Below are 14,722 nucleotides of genomic sequence, written 5' to 3' on the forward strand. Positions count from 1 at the left end.
ATACAGACCTCTTTTTTGTCTCTAAATTTGAGACGCAGGATCCCATTCTACAGCAACGCCCTGCTTTTGCCAATTTGTAGGGATTGGCTGATAAGGGTCTTGGGAAGGTGCCTCTGATTTTATCGCACCGTCCCAGTTTTTTTTGTCTTTTAGACATTTGAACAGGGGAACACTAGTGTACCAGTTGTCCAAGTACAAGTTGTACCCCTGATCAAGCAGTGGGTGCAGGAGGTCCCACACTATCTTCCCTGCTGTGGACAGGACAGAGGGACAATTTGGGGGCTGTATTGTCCTCTCCTTCGCCTCATAAATCCGGTCTCAGATTCAAACAGCTTGTACATTTTTATCCCGTACCTGGCGCGCTTATTTGGTAAATATTGGCGAAACTTCAGGCTGCCCTTGAAGTGCACCAGGGATTCATCTATGGATATTTATTTTTGAGGGGTGTAGACGGATGAAAAACGTTGGGCTAAAATGTTAATGAGGGGCCTAATTTTAAAAAGTTCATCGAAGTTTAGGTCATCCGCAGGGGGGCATTGGGAATTGTCACTAAAGTGCAGAAATTTATGGAGGGCCTCAAAGCGGGATCTCAAAGACCTATGTTAGTCTATGGGGCCGTGCAGACTGTCCGCGAGTTTCACGCAGCGCATCCGCTGCGTAAAACTCACGACATGTCCTTTATTCGCGCAGCACGCACCCATTGAAGCCAATGGGTGCGTGAAAATCACGCGCAGCACACTGAAGCACTTCCGTTTGACGCTCGTGATTTGCGCAACAGCAGTAAAAAGTATGAATGAAAACAGAAAAGCACCACGTGCTTTTCTGTTTACAAACATACAAAAAGTGTCATAATAATGGCGGCTGCGCGAAAATCACACAGCCACGCATCATACGCAGCTGACACACGGAGCCATTAAGTAGCTTTTGCGCACGCAAAACGGAGCGTTTTTAGCGCGCACAAAAGGCACATGCTCGTGTAAATCCGGCCTAACACAAACAGTTTGTGTTTTTTTTAATTTTTCTCACGTAAAACAAAAACAATTTTTGGGTTTTATAGCACTTACAAACGGACTGATGCTGACTTAGGGCCTGTTCATATCGGCGTTGGTTTCCGTTCCGGGGTTCCGTCGGAGGTTTCCGTCGACTCTGCTATTTATTCCGTCGGAAAACCGGAAACCTGCCGGAATGATGACGAACGGAAGCCATTAGCGATGTTTCCGTCACCATTGAGATCAATGGTGACTGAAATGGAGGCTGCGCTTTCCCTTTACGTTGCGGGGTTCACCCGACGGAAACCTCCGACGGAACCCCGGAACGGAAATGAACGGTGATGTGAACAGGCACTGACTGACGGCCTGTTCACATCAGCATTGGCTTTCAGTTCCGTTTCAGTCACCATTGATATCAATGATGACGGAAACATTGCTAATGGAAACCTGCCGGAACGGTGACGAACGGAAACCATTAGCAATGTTTCCGTCACTATTGATATCAATGGTGACTGAAACGGGAGCTGTGGTTTCAGTTTGACTTTCCGTTGCGGGGTTCACCCGACGGAAACCTCAGACGGAACCCCAGGAACGGAAAACCAATACTGATCCGAACGGGCCCTAACGGACAACTGACGCGATGATTTGACGTACTACCTACGAACTAAATCAAATTTATTATTTTTAAGTAATATAAAAAATAAAAGAGAAAAAAAAATCTCCCTTATACACTGAGGCAGTGGGGAACAGGGGAAGTGAAAATTAGGGGTATTCACTATTTTCACTGACAACACGATACAGGCTCTGATCTCTCCAACTACTAAACACCAACTAAGATCAGAGCCTGTATCCTGTTTTCACCCACCCTGCAAGAAAACGCACTGTGATTGGTGGGTCTGAACAGACCCACCAATCACAGCTCTCGTCGGCAATGGACCAATAGCAGCAGTCCATTGCCGGTCACATGGGACATGGGGGAGGGAGCACAGGAAGATAACTTTTGATAACTTTTAGGGCGGATCGGTGGATCTGTACAGATCCACTGATCACATAGATTGCCGGCATTGGACTGCTTTTACAGGTCCGTTGTCGGTGACTGAGATATGTAAGCTGTCGGGTGGGGGGGGGGGGGGGGAGGGGTGGGGCATTTTTTACCCGTCCCCGGCTAAAAGTGTGCTGTGATTGGTGGGTCACGGAGCCACTCACTTTCATTGAACACTGACACCTTTCCCATGGAAATGTTCCGGGAATTATGGAACATGTCCGTTCTTTTGCATTTTGCGGGCCGTGCTCCCATGCGGCCCGAAAATGTGTCTCTCAATCGCCGGAATTGCAGGCACGGTCGTGTGCATGGGGCCTAAGGGGGTTAAACAAAATGTACACCAAAATTCTAAATATTATGTTATAGTCAAGAACATACATAAGTGTGACATTAAGGCTATGTTCACACGGGGTATTTTGCCGAGTTTTTTGACGCGGAAACCGCGTCGCAAAACTCGGCAGAAACGGCCCGAGAACGCCTCCCATTGATTTCAATGGGAGGCGTCGGCGTCTTTTTCCCGCGAGCAGTAAAACTGCCTCACGGGAAAAAGCAGCGACATGCCCTATCTTCGGGCGCTTCCGCCTCCGACCTCCCATTGACTTCAATGGGAGGCAGGAGAAAGCGTATATCTCGCTGTTTTATGCCCGCGGCGCTCAATGGCCGCGGGCGAAAAACGGCGTGATAATTGCCGCGAAAATCGGCGTGCAGGGAGAGGAATATCTGCCTCAAAGTTCCAAACGGAATTTTGAGGCAGATATTCCTCCCCCAAAATACTCCGTGTGAACATAGCCTAAAGCTGTATTCACCTGACAGTGAAAAAAAATGGCCATTAAAAACTGATCAACTGTCAGTTTTTCATGGCCGCTTTGCATCAGTGGGTTTCCAAATTTTCATCCATTTCCAGTCCATCTGTCCGTTTTTAATGGCTGTTTGACATCCCTTTTTCATGGCCATTAAAATCAAAATTATGAATTTCATTTGTCAGCCTTTTTTTGTCCCAGCCCCCTGAAAACACCCAAAGCAAGGTCACATGTTCACCTAGACATTTTTCTCTCTGGCTTTCACAGGAGAGAGACCTTTGTTGATTCCCAAGTTTTTCTGCATGACACTGAACTGTCGTGTGCATGAGGCCTAAGGCTTTTCCTCCTTTGCAGATTGGGAAACTTTGATGGATAAGTGTTCAGCGGATGTGCTGTGGCTTTCCCCTTCCTTGTTCCCAAACACTAGGGACCAGAAAACCACTTATTGTTCCCCTCTGGCCTGCATGTCATGATGTTTTTTCATCACCGCCTTACTAGTGCCTTTTTTTGCTTTTCCATCCACATAGCCATAGTAGGGCTTTTTTTGCGGGACGAGCTATAGTTTATTAGTACCATTTTCGGTGGGCATGCAACTTTTTATTATATTTTTTGGGAGGCTAGGGACCAAAAAAAAAAAACTGATTCTGGCATTGTTTTTTATTTTTCTTAAGTGTTCATCGTGCAGTATAAAATTACATGTTACCTTTATTCAGCCCGTCAGTACATTTACGTCGATACCAAATTTATATAGTTTTTGGATATTTTACTACAAGAAGGAATGTCTCCCTCTGGCCTGCACATCAGGCTGTTTTCTCCTCCGCGCCTTACTAGAGCATTAACGGTTTTATTTTTCGGTTGATGGAGCTTGTTTTTTGCAGGACAAGCTGTAGATTATATTGGTTTTATTTTGGGACACATGCAACTTTTCGATCACTTCCTCTTTTAAAAAATTAAATAAAAAAAGTGACCAAAAAACAGAAAAACATTCCATAATTGCGATTTTTGCATTTTTCGGCAATTGTATAGGTTGGTGCTAAGCGATCCTGACCTTGATCCAAACGGTCCTAGATATATGCAGAAATGACCGCAGAACTCCAAAAGTTAATGTCAAACAAAGATGTGGTGTATTATTCTATGTTTCAAAGACAAGCTACGTTTCAGCCCTCAACAAAAGTAGACAATTTAATCACAAACAGCAGCAACGTTTCACTCAGAGCTTTTTCAAGCAATTGTAGTCTTTTACTACAGATTTAACTTTTTTTTTATGTTTTACAGTGTTTGTACAATAAAAACTATTACAAAAAAATCATTCCTTTTTTGTTTCTAAGACCTAACACTTTTATTTTTGGGTCGAAAAAAGTTGTGTCAGGGCTTTTTTTTGCGGGACGGGCTGTCGTTTTTATTGGTACTATTTTGGGGTAAATTAATTTTTTAGCACATTTCATTCCATGTTTCGGTAGGATACCTGATCTAAAAACAACGTAGCTTTTCATATTTGTTTCTTCCAGCGTTCAACTTGCGGGATAAATTATGTGACAGTTTTTTATTTGACATCTTTACAGACGCGGCGATACCAATTATGTATGGTTTGTTTTTTTCCAGTAATAAAAATTATGGGAAAAAGGCAATTGTGTGGTTTTTACTTAACTTATTTTTTTTTTGTCCCACTAGTTGACTTGAAGGCCTGCAGCACTGATGGCTATACTAATAAAATTGCACTACCTACATAGTGCAATGTATTAGAGATGTGAGTGTGACACGGTCAGCAAGCTCATCAGGCCCTGCCGGAGGTGGGTCCTCATAGGCTTCCGTACTTCGCAGACTCCGATGCAATTATCAGGCCTCCGGTTGCCATACCAACCATCTGCACCCCCGCAATCATGCCGTGGGGGTGCCAATGTGCTACAAACCCATAAACTGTGGCGGTCGCTATTAACTTCTACATTTAAGGGGTTAATTGAAGCGATCATCAGCATTCAACCGTTTGCAGGTGACAGGGGAGTGTCAGCTGTCGGGAACAGATGATCTCCCGGTTCCCAGACACTATCAGTTATGACCGTGAGCTCCGGGAAAAGTTCAGTAACTGTCCGTCCTGGTGCGGCAAGAAACCTCTCGCAAGGACGTACAGTTCCTGACTTGTGTGGGTAGGGGTTTAAAAGTCAAATGACTATTGTACCAGAGTAACCTTACAGGCATTTCTACACTGGCAGATCATTCCCCAGGAACTAGCGCCACATGATAACGACAGGTCAATCAGTGCTCGTTTGTTCCATTTACTTCCTTAAAACACACGTCGTAGACTATTTACGGCGCGAGTTTCAGCTCGCTACCCGAACAATCGTACAGCTGAATGTCGGGTCTCCAGCAGTCAGTGACTCCCGTGGGACCCTGAGAAGATCTTCTCTGATCTCTTCTACTCAGCGCTCAATGAGTGCTGAATAAAGGAATGATCGTCGGGTGCCGTTAGTGGCAGGCTGCTGCTGGGTCTTACTAGACCCAGCACAGCCCTATTAGTGACAATAGTCACTGTAAGAGGGCTGATTTCCCCTGTAACGGAGGCTGCTCTGCAGCCCCAGTTACAGTGGAAAAACATGGTGTAAAAGAAGGTCTTTTCTGACCTTTGAGGGACGGACCATGATAAAAAAAACAAAAACTAAAAACTAAAATAAAGTACAAAAATAATTAAAAAAAAAAAAAAATGTACACAAAATAGACCCAAAAACAAAAAAAACTTTGTCCCCCCCCCCCCCCCCCGCCAATCATTGTCGTAACGCTAGCTCTGACCCAATTACCCTGAAATAGACATGTAATACATCAAAATTTACGGTAGACAATGGCGACCACAAATAAAAGGTCTATTTTAGGGTACAACTATATTACCAGAAAAAGAGCTAAAAAGTAAATAAAGCATATTTTTACTTAGAATTTCTAAGCTTAAAGTTTGAAAATTAAACATTGTCCAAAATGTGTATAAACAGATAAAAAAAAGAAACCTGCATAATCTACGTAAAAAAAATTGACATAAAAATCACGTCGTTAGCCCAATAAATAAATTTTTTTATAGCCGTTTAACAAACGCGTGCTAAAAATGCCCAAACCGTGTCTGGTACTGAAGGCTCAAAATAGCCTGGTCCTGAACCGGTTGATACAATAGTTTGTTTCCATACATTTTCCATATGGTTGGCAGCACATCCCCTGTTTACACAGGGACACGTGATGCTGATAAACGTCCATTTTTATGGTGGCATAAAAGATCTGATCAGCCGATAAACATGCTGATTGCTGCCATGTTTACACGGGCAGATGTTCTGGAACGTATGGAAGCTCCTTAGACCAATCTGCCGCCGGTGTGAAAGGGCCTTATTTTAGGCTTAAAGAGGCTCTTTCACCACATTATAAGTGCCCTATCTCCTACATAATGTGATCAACGCTATAATGTAGGTAGCAAGTGTTTTTTATTTTGAAAATATTTTTGAGCACGTTATAAGCAATTTTAGATTTATGCCAATTAGTTTCTTCATAGACAACTGGGCGTTTACCTTTTTACCAACTGGGGGTTGTAAAGAAAAGTGTAGGACGCTGACCAATCAGAGTCATACACTTCTCTCCATTCACTGCACAGCGTAATCTCGCGAGATCATACTGTGCGGTCACATACACCCACATTAATTTTACTGAAATGTCTTAGAGTGAGTAGAAATTGCCTCCAGCCAAGACGCGATGTCTATTCACACTCCCGACACTTCGGTAAAGTTTGTGAATGACAGCACAGCGTGATCTCGCGAGGTCACGCTGTGCTGTGTAAGTCCCACACAAACTTTACCGAAGTGGCGGGAATTTGAATAGACATCGTGTCCTTGCTGGAGGCAAATGTCTATTCACTCTCAAGACACTTCAGTAAAGTTAATGTGGGTGTATGTGACAGTAAAGCATAATCTCACGAGATCACGCTGTGCAGTGAATAAAAATGGACATGAATAGAGAGAAGTGTATGATGCTGATTGGCCAGTTGGTAAAAAGTTAAACGCCCAGTTGTCTATTTAGAAACTAATTAGAATAAATCTAAAATTGCTTATAACGTGCTCAAAAATGATCGTTTTTTAAAATAAAAAAAACACTTGTCATCTACATTACAGCGTTTATCGCATTATGGTAGGAGATAGGGCACTTATAATGTGGTGACAGAACCTCTTTAAGGCCCTATTACACCGGCTGATTTTGGACGGTGCAGCGAGTGCCGATCAACCAGACAGCTCGTTGATCGGCGCTCGTTTGATCCTGTCACAACGGAGCTATGGATGGGGACGAGCGGTGGTTACTCCGATCGCTCGTCTCCGTACATCATCATGTCGGCAGCGCATCTCCCCGTTTACACAGTGAGATGTGCTGCCAACAACGATGATATTTTACTTTTTTAAAACTATACGATCAGCAGATGAACGAGTCGTTGCTGCTCGTTCATCTGCTTATCGCTGGCCTGTTTACACAGGGCAATTATCGGCAACGAGATTTCTTTGAACGATCGTTTGTCCTATAATTGACTGGTGTAAAACCCCCGTTTACACAAAGCAAATCCAAAAACTCAGAAGGTAGTCCAAAAGCAATAAAAAAAAACAGAAACATAAAATAATGTGTGAAATTACAGATTACCCTTCCTCATTGGATCATACCAATAACTGCTTTATGTAAGTCTTACATCTGTATCTTAGCCAATTAAATGGAGACTATACATTGAAATCTAAAGGGTATTTCTTCAAAGGGATATCTTCTTTTCAAGTATCTGTAGATGATGTCATCAACACCACCATAGCTGGCCATACACATGAGATAGCGATAGGCTGACTCCAGAATAAACACACAGGCTCGGCTGAGCATGCATGTTTATTTCATTGGGGAGAGAAAAAAAAAGTAAGCAGCTGCCAGTCTCGAGTACTAGTGACTTCCAACGTACCCCATACATCTCAACAAGCGCCAGCAAAAGGAGTACGCAGACAACCACCCCCCCCCATTTACAAGATGGTCGACAAAGTTGGCTAACCGTTAGCCTAAAAGATTAGCAGGAGTCTAGAAAACATGGTTTCTTTTTTTTCCCAGAAACAATGCCACTCCTCCTTTCGGGCTTTGTCGGGTATTGCGCTCAGATAGCAGGTAGGTATCTCTAAATTTATACAAACTCTTTGAGGGGGTATTTTATAGTAAGGGTATTGCAATGCATGGCAATGTCTGGATGCAGACTTTTTATTTCTTTTTTTAACTTCACTGAATAATATGTATGCAAGTAACTCTTGCTACAATCCATGTCTTTAGTTCATTTACACCGCTATTCCCACCTTACACATTAATGGCATATCCACAGAATATGCCATAGAAGCCTGATAGGTGTTAAAGAGGCTCTGTCACCAGATTATAAGTGCCCTATCTCCTACATAGTCTGATCGGCGCTGGAATGTAGATTACAGCAGTGGTTTTTATTTTGAAAAACGATCATTTTTGAGCAAGTTATAAGCAATTTTAGATTTATGCTAATGAGTTTCTTAATGACCAACTGGGCGTGTTTTTACTTTTGACCAACTGGGTGTTGTTAAGAGAAGTGTATGACGCTGACCAATCAGTGTCATACACTTCTCATTGTTGCAGCCCAGCTTCTTTCACTGCACAATCACACTGTGTTGTGGATCATGCTGGGCTGGAACACTGAGAAGTGAATGACACTGATTGGTCACTCATTTTTCAGCGTCATACACTCCTCCGTACAACGGCCACTTGGTCAAAACGAAAACACGCCCAGTTGGTCATTAAGAAACTCATTAGCATAAATCTAAAATTGCTCATAACTTGCTCAAAAATGATAATTTTTCCAAAATAAAATCCACTGTTATCTACATTACAGCGCCGATCACATTATGTAGGAGATCGGGCACTTATATTCTGGTGACAGAGCCTCTTTAAGTAAAGTAGACAGCGGCTCGACTTTCCGTAACTCCTATAGACTTCAATCGAAAGGGCTTTGTGGAAGCATGGCTTCCTCTTCATTGATTTCAATGGGGAAAGCAGCTACTTTAAATGGTTAACAGGGCTCACGAGGCCATAAACGTGTAATGTAATGTATGTACAAACATACATCACTGCGGATGTCATTACCAAATCTTTTACATACGGCCACTTGTATTGTATATACCCTCCATGCCACAGCGGAAGAACTCCAACCACCAAGGCAGAAAACCAGCAGCACAAGTGCTTTACTGTAATATCGGCTCGTAATTCTGAATCTAAACTCAATGTTCAGCAGAATTATTTCCATGTTTATTTTAGAGGATAAACCTAAAACAATTGTGTTGCTGAAAGTCATCATAGCAGTAAGTGGATGTAATAAGTATAGCCAGTCACTTTCTCAGCTATGTGGTTTCAGTTTACCGTTTCATCACATTACCCAAGTATGACAGTTTGTGATTATGCCACTTGTTACTATACACATTTTGGTTTAGAGAGGAAACGCAGATTCCCGAATACCTACAAACTGAATTCTTCTTGGAACTGTTACATAAGAGTTTTGCCCTAGTCTTTCGCAGTACCATCTCCTTATAACGCCCTCAAAAAAAAAAAAATAAGGGCGGCACAAATGCCTAAATAGGCCAGTAGTTTGAATAGGCAGGACTAAGTAGCAATATGGTAGAGCAGGTCTAGCCTGTTGAAAGAGCACCATCCTTCACTAAGTAAACTGCCAGTGGGGAGGGAGGCACCGCAGCTCAACCTACACAAGCAGTACTCCGTGTGCCTACAGTCCACTTGGCCACGTAGTGGATTGAACGTGGACCCCAACTACACACCAACCACATTGAACACACATTCATATACTTATAATACCTGTATGGTAGGTGTGGTACAAATATTGGTTCTTGAATAGATATGGAAAACATAACAATACGTGTGCCGGGTCACTGACCTGCAGAATGAACTCTGTTCACATGTCTTAAAGTTGCTCTTATCAACACTTAGGCCAGGAGTAAGACAGACTGAGAACACGAGAGCAAGCCCAATGAGCCTATATTAGAGAGTGAGAAAAAATACATGAGAAGCTCAAAAGATCAGCCAAGAAATTAGAAAACAAATATTTTTTTTGCATTCTGTAAAGAGGATTGTACATATATTAAGTAGCTTGTGTAACTGCCTGGATTCTAGTCCAGAGCTGCAGTCACAATTCTGCTGGAATACATAAGATTTCTGAACAGTCCTGGCGTAAAGATGACACTTCCCAGAATGCAAGTCACCACAACAAGTTCTGTGCAGACAACGAGCCACCACAGAATGCTCGGAGATTTCAGCTCTGGAAATAATACTTCGTAGTTTACGAGTAGCACACATTTTAAGAAGAATCTTAACGGTTTTACGCAGATTATATGTAAACCGTAAAATAATGTTCAAATGCGATTGCATTTTGCAATGTTTCCGATACGTAATTCCCGTGACTAAAGAGTTTCTGACAACAAGGTTATACTTGGAATTTGCTATTTATTACAAGTAATTGTAGCTGTAGAGTGCTTAGACTACGCGCTCTATTACAAACAAATCTTGTTATTAAAAACACATTGAGCCACAACAAAAGAAAGCAAAATTAAATGTATCGCCAAGACAAACACGTAGAAGCAGTACGCAAAACACTTCCTTACATTTAAAGACTATGTAAACCTTTGAAAGGCATTTTTATTATTTTTTTAAATAAAAAGATCAGTGTGATTAGTGCAAATTTATATATACTTTCCATTAAAAAAAAATTTACTTTGAGAAACAGCTGCTCTGTATTCTCTATGCAGAGCAGCTGTATCGTTCGCAAAAATCTGTTCCCGCGATTAAAAAGTTTGAGGGTCAATGGACAATGTGGTTAATGTCGCCGGGGTTGCCATCGGCTACTCTTTTGAACAATGTATCGGTCAGGCTATTGGATCAAAATCATTAATGTCTGGTACAGATCTAGATGGTGGAATGTACGTAGTTAGGGAGGGGAGGGGAGGCTTAATCTGGTAGATCAATACAGTGCATAGTGCTCTTTACTAATGTGTGGGACGTTGTGGTTATTGTTTTATGTCAAATGTCTGTATATTGTTAAAAAAACTTGTCAATAAATACTATTTGATTGAAAAAATAAAATCCTCTTCCAGTTAGATTCGCGGGACTGACTGGTTCAGTGAAAACGGGTCCCGCGTGTCTCAGACACGCAGGATCCACCTGTAAACCATCGCATCCAAGTTCATAACTTAGATGTGAGACATTACAGGTGGATCCTGCAAGTCAGAAACACCCAGGACACACTAACACCGAACCAGAGTCCTGCGGGCCTGACGGATTCAGGTCATAGCGAACGATACAGCTGCTCTCTAAAGAGAATACAGAGCAGCTGTATCTCAAAAAGTAAAAATAATCTTTACTAAAAACTATTTATAAAGTTGCACCAATTACACTGACTGACATTTTTAACCCCTTCCCGACATTGGTCATCGATACATCATGGAAAGCTAGTGCTTCCAGCATTTTGCCATATCCATACGACAAATAATAGAAACTGGCTCAGAAGCTGAGGCGGTGCCACCATCCCTGGACGTCAGCTGTAACTTACAGCTGATACCCCGTTGTAATGGCGGGGACCGAAGTTAGCTCCGATCCCCGCTGTTAACCCCTTAAATTCGGAGGTCAAAATCGATCACTGCATTTAAGGGATTTGCAGCTCATTGGCACCCAGGCAATTTCATTGCAGGGCTGCAATGGCAACCGGAGGCCTAATACTGGCCTCCCGGTCTGCCTAGTACGGAAGCCTGCCAGGCCCTGCCCAGAGGCGGGGACTAAAAGGCTTCCATAGCCGCCAGCAAGAGGGCGCAGGCTAAGGAGCTGAGCCGGCGTCATCAGCGGTGTATGTCAGCTGTATGTTACAGCCGACATCCACCTGTAACTTCAGGAACCGGAGCTAGCTCCCATTCCTGCCTTTTAACCCCTTAGATGCAGCGATCGAAAGTGATCGTTGCATCTTTGTGGGTGACAGCAGATAGGCAGCCATGCTATGCGATCGCAGGGCTGCCGACTGCTGCTATGGCAACATGAGGCTTAACAATGGCCTCCTGCTCTGCCATTACGGAAGCCGATTAGGCCCCGCCCAGAGACTAAATCGCCTTGCTGTCAGTGAATGACTGACAGATCTAATACACTGCACTACATAGGTAGTGCAACGCCTTAGAAAAAAATTAAATCTGACAGTTGGACCAAGTCCTCATACAGCTCCGTCGACAAAAAAAAATTAAAAAGTTATGGTTCTTACAACATGGCAACAGAAAAAACACATTTTTACAAAAAGGTATATTGTGTAAAAAGCTGTAAAACATAAAAGTGCTATAAGTTTGGTATCGCTGTAATCGTACTGACCCACAGAATAAAGTTAACATGTAGTTTATAATACATGGTCAGCACTGTATAAAAAAAAAAAAGCCAGAATTGCTGATTTTTGGTGACCTTGCCTCCCAAAACATAGGATAAAAAGTGATCAAAACGTTGCATGTATCTGAAAACGGTACCAATAATAACTACAGCTCGTCCCACAAAAAAAAAAAGCCCTCATATCGCTACGTCTATGAAAAAAATAAAAAATAATTTACGGCTCTAATAAGTCAGAAAATAAAAAATATGCAGTTGTGCAGGGGCAAAAGGAACATTTCTTCTGTTTCAAGAGGCAAATTATCAAGGCCCTAAAATTAGGGAACCAGTAATGGGAGGGCTCAAACATATCTGCTGGAAGCAAGGGCGCCCGTATTATACCAGGACAAACACTTTTCCAGCGAAATTCATCAAACTGCAAAGGTGCGGAGTGTGGACCAAAAGGGGGATAAGTAAGGACATCTTTTATCAGTGCGACACTGGCCTGTGCATAAAAAAAAATTGCTTCACCGCGTAACACAACTAGATTTTTTTTTTACCCCATTATTATACCACCTGACTATGCCCCTGATGTACACTGCCTGGCTTACATGTACCCCCACATTATAAACTGAAATACCTGTAATACTCCAAACTTAACTACTACCAAGCAAAATCCACACTCCAAAAGCCAAATTGTGTCCTCTCCCTTCTGAGCCCTACAGCGTGCCCAAACAGCTGTTTACTTCCATATATGTGGCATCGCCATATACAGGAGAAACCGTTTAACAATTTTTTGGGTATGTGTCTCCAGTGACACAACCTGGGCACGACATAATTGCCACTGAAATGGCTTATCTAGCGAAAAATGAAAATTTTTACTTTGCACCACAATCCGTAGCGCAATCATTTATTGAAAAGACCTGTGGGGTGACATCGCTCACTACACCCCTTACTAAATGCCTTGAGGCGTGTAGTTTCCATAATAGGGTCACTTCTCAGGGGTTTATTCTATTATTTCACATCAGAACCCTGCAATCGTGAACCGCAATCGTGAACCCATACTTTGTAAATTTCCAAATTAGGCCTCAATTTCGCAAGGCACTCTTTCAGCCCTGAGCCTGCATAAATGTCCAGGCAAAAGATTAGGGCCACACGTAGAGTTTCTAAAACCGGGAAACACAGCATAATAATGAGAGCTGTCTTGTTATGGTGGCAGGAGTTGGGAACCACATATAGGCATATCTATGGAAAAATTCCCATTTTCACTCTGCAACATCAAGTGCATACTAATTCCTGCAAAACACCTGCGCGGTTAACATGCTCACTACACCCCTTGAGGGGGTGTCGTTTAAAATGGGGTCACTTCTGGAAAGTTTCCACTATTTTGGTTCCACAGGGGATCTGCAAATGCGACATAGCGGCCAGAAACGAATTTACCAAAATCTGCACTCCAAAAGCCAAATGGCGCTCCTTCCCTTCTGAGCCCCGTATGCCCAAACAACAGTTTATGACCACATACAGGGCATTGCCGTACTCGGGAGAAATTGTTTTACAGATGTTGTGGTTCTTACTTTCCTTTATTTGATGAGAAAATGAAAAATTAAAGCTAAAGTTATGCCTTATTGAAGAAAAAGGTTTTTGTTTGTTTTTTTTATTTTCACTGCCCAATTCTAATAAAATCTATAACACCTATCGGGTCAAAATGCTAACAATCCCTAGATGAATTCGTTGTGGGGTGTAGTTTACAAAATTGGGTCTTTCATTTGTTTTGGCATCACAAGACCTCTTCAAACCTGACATGGCGCCTAAAATACATTCGAATAAAAAGGCGGCCCCAAAACCCTCTCGGTGCTCCTTTGCTTCCGAGACCTGTGCTGCAGTCCATTAGCACATTAAGGCCACATGTGGGATATTTCTAAAAACTACAGAATCTGGGCAATAAACAGAGTTGTGTTTCTCTGGTAATTACACAGACAAAAAAAATTCAATATGAATTTCTGCAGATTTGTAGTAAAGGTCACCTCTACTTTGCTTTAATTCTTGTGAAACACCTAAAAGGTTAAGCTTTCTAAATGCTGTTTTGAATACTTTGAGGGATGCAGTTTTTAAAATGGGGGTTTGTATTGTATTGGCCCCTCAAAGCCGCTTCACAACTGAACCGGTCCCCGTAAGGTTGGATTCACACGAGCATGTTCGGTCCGTAAAGGACGGAACGTATTTCAGCCGCAAGTCCCGGACTGAACACACTGCAGGAAGCCTGGCTCCTAGCATCATAGTTATGTATGACGCCAGGAGTCCCTACCTCGCTGCGGGACAACTGTCCCGTACTGTAATCAGGTTTTCAGTACGGGACAGTAGTTCCACGGAGAGGCAGGGACTCCTAGCGTCGTACATAACTATGATGCTATGAGCCCGGCTTTCTGCAATGTGTTCGGTCCGGGACTTTACATGCTCGTGTTAATCCAGCCTAAAAATAGCAGAAATTTCTCACA

The 14,722-nt window shown here is 42.6% G+C and overlaps 1 protein-coding gene across 2 annotated transcripts in view; it reads right to left on the reverse strand.

Annotated features, from left to right (window-relative positions):
* GANAB (glucosidase II alpha subunit) overlaps positions 1-14,722 on the reverse strand; it is a 95,092-nt gene that overhangs the window by 62,912 nt on the left and 17,458 nt on the right. For both annotated transcript variants that reach the window (XM_075837320.1, XM_075837321.1), the window contains exon 2: positions 9,775-9,873. In XM_075837320.1, coding sequence (XP_075693435.1) covers positions 9,775-9,873 — 99 coding nt within the window. The remainder of the gene's footprint in view (positions 1-9,774; positions 9,874-14,722) is intronic.

Source organism: Rhinoderma darwinii, chromosome 9 (genome assembly GCF_050947455.1).
Source record: "Rhinoderma darwinii isolate aRhiDar2 chromosome 9, aRhiDar2.hap1, whole genome shotgun sequence".
In the NCBI taxonomy this organism is placed as follows: Eukaryota; Metazoa; Chordata; class Amphibia; order Anura; family Rhinodermatidae; genus Rhinoderma; species Rhinoderma darwinii.